An 8,932-nucleotide genomic window follows, 5' to 3' on the forward strand; every position below is an offset into this window, starting at 1 on the left:
TAGAGGAAGTTAAATAGAATTCACCATTATTAAACATAAATAAATGATTTTAGGCAAATTGCACATACAAGATTAACTCACACTACATCAATCTCACCATGAATACTGCAAATAGGAAATAAAGGAAAAAATAGTCTCAAAAAAAAAAAAGAAAAATGAACAAAGAAGAAAAACAAAACAAAAAAGCAAATACCTTTATGTAACCATTTGCTATATCATTTCTGATAATAATAAAACAAAAGAACTGACAAATAATGTGTAAACCAGTAATTATGGTATAAATATTGTTTGCCACAAAAAGAACATCATGCAAAGATATTATTTCCCATCATTCCAAAATTCTGTCCATCTTCTGGATTCTAACAAATGATGGAGAAAAAAAGACCACCACCCCAAAAAGAATACCACATAAGGGGCATGCTTGTTGAAAATGTCCTAAACTTATCCGAAATTCTTTTTTATAAATTGTTGCTTAGCTAGTAGATTCAAAACAATTTTAAAAAGGAAACAAAAATAGTGTCCTAATATAAAAAGGAAAACAATTTGTAGGGCATGGAATTCATTGAAGATAAGCCATGATTTTGTTGTTTTTCCCTCATTCTTTGAAGTCATCTTTGTCATCAAGAGGGATTGGCCTATTCCTCCAATAGACAGCAAGAGCACTCCCTCCAAGCTACATCAAAACAGTGAAGATTAGAAATTGTTAGATTCCTAATTCTTTTTACAAGACATGAATAATAGTAAGTAAAACAGTCTAGGATCAGAAAATATTCAAACTCACTGCCATGCAAACTACACTCACGGCCGAAGGAACAGCTACAAGAGGGTTAGAAAAGTGCTTCTGAGCAAGCAAAAATCCGAGTGCGGAGCTCTGCAGATAAAAAATAAAAAATAGAAGGTTAAAGACCTGGAGAGTTACCTTGATTCTGATTCCATAAATATTTGAAAACGCACAAATATAAGCATCAATTGAGAATATAAATGTTTGTATTATAGATGCAGCTCAATGTCATCTTGCACTGTTGATCTAAATATTATTTCTTAATTATTGAGTAATATTCAAGATATGAAAAATTCACAAATGTGTGCTTTGATGTCAATTTTTCTGAAATTCCTTTGTAGGCAAGCACAAGAAGATACTATCAATGGGAATGAATATAATTCTGTAAGCTAAAATATTAAAAATCCACTCTAAAAGACATGATATAATTAACTAAAGGAACATAAATCATATAACTTATGGCTTCTTTCAAGACTTTCTGTAAGCAAAAAAGTTTCATCTTCTAACTTTTTCTCATCTTCTAACTTTCCTCTGTTTGGCTATGTAGCTTATATAACTTCCCAAAAAGTCACTTTTAGTGCTTTTCAAGAAGTTAACATATCTAACTTCTCAAAAAGAGATTTTTAAAAGCATATATTTTTGTAACTTCACATCAAAACAGAGAATATCTTACCAATAAATTACTTTTCAAAAGTTATTTTCTAGAAAGTGCTTAAGAAACTATTTATCCAAATAGACTCCAGACATTTTAAGAATTTGAAAATGGGCTCAAACCAGATAGATAGTTCCAAAGAAGATAACAAAGATTTACCTGCATCCCACACTCTATAGATATTGTGCGGGATGTGGATTCCCCAAATGATTTTTTTGAAACCCAATAACCAAGAGCAAATGCTGCAGCATGTAGGAAAACAACCGGCAGTATTAGCTGCGCTCCTTGAGTTTTCAAGACTTCCGAAACTTGCCCAATCTGAAGAGTATAAATTCTAGTTATCAAATATTGGTGTAGTTATCAAATCTTGGTGTAGGGAAAACTTATTCATCTTACGGGGCTAGCACAAAGAAGGGTCGTTAGAATAACTCCTATCAAAGGCGTAACAGTGATTATCTTTGCAGTGAACTTGGGAAAATATTCATTTGCCAAAACTGCCAGATAAAAAAAAAAAAAAATTTACGTCAAGTTATATTTAACTTACCGTCCAACCAAATAATATAACATAAAACTTGAAAGATCCATTTCTTACCTCCCACGATTGTTGGGACTAAAACAACCTGAAAGGTACTAATAGCCAGACCCTGAAGAAGAAAAAAAACAAAAAATAAAAATGAAAGTTTCAGTACATGAGTGAGATTAACACATACGGGTGGGGATTTCCGTGACTCAAACGATGGGAAAACTTCCGTATATAAAGCAGAACACTGAGTATGCCTTATAGATTGACAAGGCATCCTGTCTACAATCCAACATCTATATTTTGCAGAAAAGTTTTTGCAACATTCTTTTCATGGAGGCTAAAAGATAAGTGTGCTATAACTTACAGCAGCATCAACTGGAACAAGTTGGCCTGCAAGAAGCTTAGTAAGGAGTGGTGTCATAATGATAGCTCCAATAGTTGAACACCTGGGGACAGTAAATGATATATTTATATCTCTCCGAAGCCCAAAATAGTATCTCAGAATAAAAGCTCTCTTAATTAATGGCATACTGGCATTAGTGTATACTGGAGAAGTTCATTGCTTTGATACAATAAAATACAATGATGATAAAGCTAAACATATAACTTCCATGTTCCAAGCATAGCTTAAACCTCTATATTGAGTTGATTTAGTTCGGCTAAATATATTAACTTTATCCACATTTTCTCCCTTGATTCCAGTTTCTATCCATGAACATTAATGAAAGAAAATTTTCTACTCAAGTGACAAAATTTACACCTTAAGAGAGAAAAGAGTCATAACAAGAGCTTCACTGATGACCACCTAGGAAAAAGTGTGAAACAAATAAGAAGAAAATGCAAGCAAGGGAATGCATACACTTGTTAAACATACGTTGTCATTAGAACAGAAAGTGCAACATTTCCTTTGGATATGTATGTTGCAACATTGGATGCCTGACCTCCAGGACAACACGAGACCAGAATCAGACCAGTTGCAAGAGAAGCTGGAAGTTTTAGAGTCTGACAATCAGAGATTGATGTTAGAATATTATGCGTGGTGATTGAGATGCAAACTACTGGAATAACAATTAGTCTATTACAGTTGATATCATTGTTTTGACAACATTCTCAGCAGACATCATAGGATATAAGCAGACATAACACATTTCAAAATCTAATTTAAATGGTGGACAGAGATATATGAAACTTAAAGGTCCAACCAAATGAATCATTAATAAAAAGTACCATTGCGATGCCAAAGCCTAGCATGGGTTTGATCAAATATTGTGCAAGAAACCCTACACCGACCTGCAAAGAAAAAAATAAAATAAAAATAAAAATGGAGAAACTAATGTATACATTTTCCATTTTAGATAAGTGATTAGTCCCTTACTGTCCACGGATTTCGCAAACATCGCCTGAAATCCTCAAACGTCAATGTCAAGCCCATGGACAGCATAAGGAAACCCAAACCAAGAGTAAAAAGGTCTGTCTCCAACCAAGTTACCTGGAAAAAGCCACAACGTCACAGAAGTTAATCAACAAATTTCCATTCAACCATGTAAGTAGTTGAAATGACATAGCAAATTACAGCAGCTGGCTTGTAAATGCCAACGATAGCCCCCAAGATGACCTGTCCATGTAAATCAGCAAACTTTCAGACTACTGAACGATAAACAAAAAATTAGAAAAGATTGAGGTACTGATGCTATATTGAAATAAGAAAGTGTTGGACTTACCCATACAGGAAAAAGAGTGGTTAATGTTTCAATCACTTTCTCATACTGGCTCAATCCCCCAGAACTTTCAGGAACATCCCCAGATACATTTGTTGAAGCCTTGCACAACATTTGGAACTTTCTAAACATAGAAAAACACAAGTTGTTCCACATAGATAAAATATGCAAAAGTAGATGTTCCAGCAATAGGATACAGCCAAAGATTTATCTGCGAATACCATTGTAAAAGCAGGACAATCTAAAGCAATGCAAGTACTTCCATTAGGTTTAGTACAAACATAAAGATAACTAGCACAAAGGGACCAATGACCAAGTTGCTTAAACCGAAGCATAGCAAATGGAAATGCTCACTAGAATGCTTCTTTTCTTTCCCTCTTCTTTTTCTTTTTTCGTTTTTTCCTTCCCATGTTCCAGATTTAAGATAGAATCAGGATTCAGGAACTGTTTCACCAAACATAAATTCCATGTTTCAGATATGAGATTAACAGTTCACTACGTTTTCTCAACTTATGAATACTAACTAAAGTACCCTAAACCTCTATCCATTCAACTATCACAAACACAAATTGGACCAACCAATATATGTTTGATATAACACAAGCAGGTTCTTGATTCTAACACACTATGGGGGGTCAACCAATATATGACTTGTAAGTGATGCAACAGTATCAATTCATTAACCTCTAATCTGATTCTCATTCAATCAAGTCAACCGCGATTGCCACAAGTCCTAATGTTCCAACACATATTAGGATTGCAAAAATCAGAGCTTCTCAGCTTCAAAAGATTACCTTCTAGAAACTTCATGGATAATGGGAGTCAACGAACCCCGCAACTCGCTCCGGATTGAACAGCTGCTTGTTCCATTATACCGCAGAAAAATGTCGCCTTTTACATCTGATAGACACCCCAAAAAGTGGAAAAAACTAAAAATCAAAACTTTATAGGAAAATCATTCAGATAAGCAAAGCCCATTTTCCAGCAGCAGAAAAGTCAGATGACATAGTACCAAGATGGGTATTCCAAGAAGAAGTTGAAGGCGTTGACCTAAACAGAGGATCCGATGGGAGAACCCTATTGTCTCTGAGAATGAGTCTAGACACTGAAGAATAACATGAAGAAGAAGAAGAAGAAGCCATGGGCGTGTGGTGGTCAAAGCATGCAAGATTTGAAGAAGTATGACATAAAATTAAATGGCAGAAAGTGAAGTAATGCAGTTTCCTGGGAAGTTGGAAGTACACTCCGAAAGTGAAACGGAGATGATTATTATTATTATGAGAATGACAGAGAGAAAGGGGTGATGGTGTTGTGGATAATGGATATGGAGGGAATGGTGGCGTGGAAAACTATGAACCACAGACGCCCCTTTTTCGTTTTGTTTCTTTCCATATTCAGCCATTCGCAAGAAATTATGGGGAGCACGTTTCTTGTTTTGATAAGGCTCAACTCCTTATCAAACACTCAATGATCACACTCCAATTTCATTTGTACATGCACAAATTCTCTGCTTTTATCCCAAAATTGTGAAAATTTGAGAATTTGACTTTTATTACCCTATTGCTATCAGGGTTAGAACATGTTTAATGTTTTTATGTAATATAAGAAATTAAATTAAAAAGACAGAAATTTTATGATTCCTTTTATGTGATAAACTTAATTAACCAATTAGGACTATTCTCATTCCAATTTTGTATTAACTGAGATGTATTTATCATTCATTTTATACAAAAATTCTCAACAAATTAGTAAATTATTTTATTATCACTTGTCACTAATATTCATTCTTACTTTACATATTTGTAAGTTCATGTTTAACAGAAATCCATGGATTGAACAATAACAATATATATCACATAGATATAAAGTTGCAAAAGTAGAAATCTATTTTTAATGTGTTTAGAAAATCATTTTTTTGGCATACTTTTGAAATAGAAAATATTATGTACATACTAAAATTAGCTATTATATATTTGTGTATAAATAAATATATTATTTAAATTATATTTCAGCATATATTTTTATATTTTTTTATATTTTGAGGATCTATATCATTTGAAATTAGTCAATGACATGAAGAATTGCAATATTACAAAGAAGTGCTTCATTCTTGCCAATACATGTCACCTATCTTAGACTGCAATGTATAATCAGAATATGAAGTTCAGAAAAAAAAATGTCTGAATTATAATATGAAATCTTACAATTAAACTTAGTTAACATATCATGATGCTACATATATTAATATATATCACTATACCATCATGAGTTAGATTATCACTTAATCCCCCTCCTTCTCTCTAGTATTAATTATTTAATACCTGCATGTTAATCATGTGTTGTGAACAGCTTCATAATAGTAAAAAATTCTGAACGTACTTTTGTAGGTAAAAATTATCTATGTGATGAGTCATACCTTTCTAGGAGGGACACATGGAAGAAAAAAAAACAATGGAAATGAATGGTGACACTTAGTAGTGGGCCTCTTTACAGTTGAGTGGTAGTATATATCCAATTTGACAGATGAAACTGAGAATTGACAAATACAATACAGGAAAATTGATGTATGAAATGGTACACAATGTTTTACATATTGGCATTTGGCAACCTGCTATTCCTGTTGACTAGTCTATGATATACATATACATACTACTATACACTAAAAGCTAAACAAAGAAAGGAGGATATTGATAAGAGTTTAGGAAATTTCACTTGCAACATTTCATATTTCAGGTTTTGTTTTGTCCAATTTTGTCATCAATTTTCAATATTCACTAAGCATAAATATATATCTCAGGCTCTGCATTTATATTGGTATATTTTTTATGTATTTGTGTATAAATACATATGTTATTTAACTCACTTTCAATATGTATTTTGTATTATAATATACGTTTTATACTAGTGGCTGATTTTGATAACTGATTTTAGTATATACTTAACATGATTTTTTTTTATATAATAAATATAGCTAAAAAATGATTTAAAAAGATGGTAAGAATTCACTTCTCTAGTGTGTCATAAACTTGTAATGCTTGTATAGTTGCAAAGAGGGAAGTGAAGATTCATTTAAGCCTATGTCAATGATTAAAATTTTGAGCTCTAGAACCTGCTGAATGCTTGAGTGATTTGTGGTTGCAAGTAGAAGCATAATGCCCCACTTACCTTTACATAATATAGCTATAGGTCCAATTTAAGGGTGGGTTTAGGACTCTTGTTTCTAGCTAATAAACTTTTTAAACATTCAAGTCCAATTCCAAAATTTAACAAAGAATACTGATGATAGTGCAATGAATAATGGAGCAGAAACCAAGATGAAAGTCTACTCTACTATAGTCTCATAATTGGAACTAAGTTATTGACAGTATTTTGTTGTCTAAGCAAAGGTTCCAATGATGGCACTGGCTACTGGGGGGTGTTAGGGGACCATTTCTTATTGTAATATGCTTTTGAAGTCTTCATCATATTCCCATTGACATGTGCATATGTATCCATGGGTCCATACACTCCTTCAGGCCTTATAAGAAATCAAAAGGGAAAAAGTTTATTGACTTTGCAAGTAATTAATAGTCCTTCTTTTTATTTCTTTGATTTGACATATGCTCATATATATACTAACATGTAACACTTACTGTAGATGCTTCCATGAAAATTATCAATGTAAATAATGAAATAAGAGTTAAAATTCATGCAGTGAGTAGCTAGCTAGTTGACAGGAACTGCTGCAGGCATATTGCAGTAATTAGTTGAATGTATTCAATTCGATGTCGTTCATGCAATTTACTAATGATTATGACACCATATTGAAGTTGCAGTTAGCAGTAGGTAGCAACTATGTGAGACATTGAAGCAGGACACATTTGGAAGAGGAAGTTGCTAATTGTAACAATATACTAAAAAAGTTGGTTAAATACTTAAATAACACGTGTTGTTATGGAGTTAATACTCAATTTGTTCTTTGAATTTACTCAATTTAGTTTCTAAGGTTTTAATTGCTTCTATTTAGTTCCCAAACTTTATAAAAGTTCCTCACATTAGTCTCTAAGATGATTTTCAATACAAAAACGTTAATAAAATGCTGATATAGCTAAAACTTGTAAAATGATGCAGTTTTGGTTTTGGCATTCAAATAGTTCAAAAACGACGTCATATCACTTATTTTGTTAGGTAAAATTTTAATAAACACCACTTACGATGTTGTTTTTGGGTTATTTGAATGTCAAAACTAAAACGATATCATTTTACAAAGTTTAGTATGGCATCTGACGGTCTACGACAGGACAGTGTAACATTTGTATATTAAAAATTTTTTTAAGGACTAATATGAATTATGTTCGCAAAATTTAGGGACTAAATAAAAATAATTAAAACTTTAGAGACTAAATTGAGGCTCGCAGGTAAATTCAAGAACTAAATTGAGTATTATCTCAAAAAAACGTAATCTTAATCATATCAATCTTGTGTATATTCCACACAGATATACCTGAATTTGTTTTTCAGGTTCATAGTCAAAATATTATAAATAAAGAACTTAACATGTACCCAAGATATATCATCTACTCCTAATTCTTATATTTCTTAGATTGTTAGTCTATTGCTTATTTGAGTGCCAACATCTCTTGCAGAGACATCCTCACTCTTATGAATATGCCAATCCAAATTCTACGACCATGAAAGTTAATACAAAATTCACCTTTGAAACATACAGTGATCCATTATTTCCTCTCATCAACATTCTCTGATTCTCTTATGTATTATGAACATTTAAGCCCTCTACATTTTCAGCTCTTCACATATTATTCATGCCACATACAACTTAGCTTTTGTCTTCTTATGTACGTATTTGCAAATTGCTAACTTAGTTCTCGATGATTTGTAGTTAGTCAAGCAGAATATGAAATGGGGCCATATCCACAATTTTTCCTTTTTCTTTTTCTTTTAGAGCACTAGAATATGTTCCTCATGAAATTGTTTGTCATGTGGAAAATTAGGACGTATGAAAATGTATACGAACATGGTGGGGACAAAAAGGCTCAAGTATGTGAATTTGTGGCATAAATCTATTGGTTGGAAACATAAGATGAAGATTGCAATGTGCTGCTTGAATGCTTATATGACTTGGAAGTAGGTCCATTCGTATTCCATTTGCCGGCATTTATTAATGTATGTATCCACTTCCAATTGCTATGTCGTATTTAATTTCATCAATTCTTGTTTCTTCTAAGTATTAGTATACTATTACTATTGGTTGTTCCTTA

At 32.4% G+C, this 8,932-nt stretch overlaps 1 protein-coding gene across 1 annotated transcript; it reads right to left on the minus strand.

Moving 5' to 3' along the window:
* Window positions 1-252: 252 nt before the first annotated feature.
* Window positions 253-5,253, minus strand: BASS2 (Sodium Bile acid symporter family). Its single transcript, XM_088505017.1, has 13 exons — window positions 4,687-5,253; window positions 4,469-4,574; window positions 3,678-3,798; window positions 3,530-3,571; window positions 3,332-3,445; window positions 3,184-3,246; window positions 2,831-2,958; window positions 2,321-2,402; window positions 2,026-2,077; window positions 1,830-1,927; window positions 1,593-1,751; window positions 782-871; window positions 253-673 (listed from the first exon to the last, which is right to left on the minus strand). Exons 1-13 carry the CDS (start codon window positions 4,814-4,816, stop codon window positions 596-598), a joined length of 1,263 nt encoding a protein of 420 aa, XP_088361143.1. The 5' UTR covers window positions 4,817-5,253; the 3' UTR covers window positions 253-595.
* Between the last annotated feature and the right edge of the window lie 3,679 nt (window positions 5,254-8,932).

Source organism: Arachis ipaensis, chromosome B10 (assembly GCF_059453495.1).
Source record: "Arachis ipaensis isolate K30076 ecotype BB chromosome B10, ASM5945349v1, whole genome shotgun sequence".
Lineage (NCBI taxonomy): Eukaryota > Viridiplantae > Streptophyta > Magnoliopsida > Fabales > Fabaceae > Arachis > Arachis ipaensis.

Excerpts from the sequence above, each read along its gene's own strand:
- BASS2 (XM_088505017.1), bottom strand. The coding sequence starts at position 4,816 with ATGGCTTCTTCTTCTTCTTCTTCATGTTATTCTTCAGTGTCTAGACTC. Across the intron at positions 2,959-3,183 it reads TAGGCTTTGGCATCGCAATG|ACTCTAAAACTTCCAGCTTC; the intron begins GTACTTTTTATT and ends TCTGATTGTCAG. Across the intron at positions 674-781 it reads TGAGTGTAGTTTGCATGGCA|CTTGGAGGGAGTGCTCTTGC; the intron begins GTGAGTTTGAAT and ends GTTTTGATGTAG.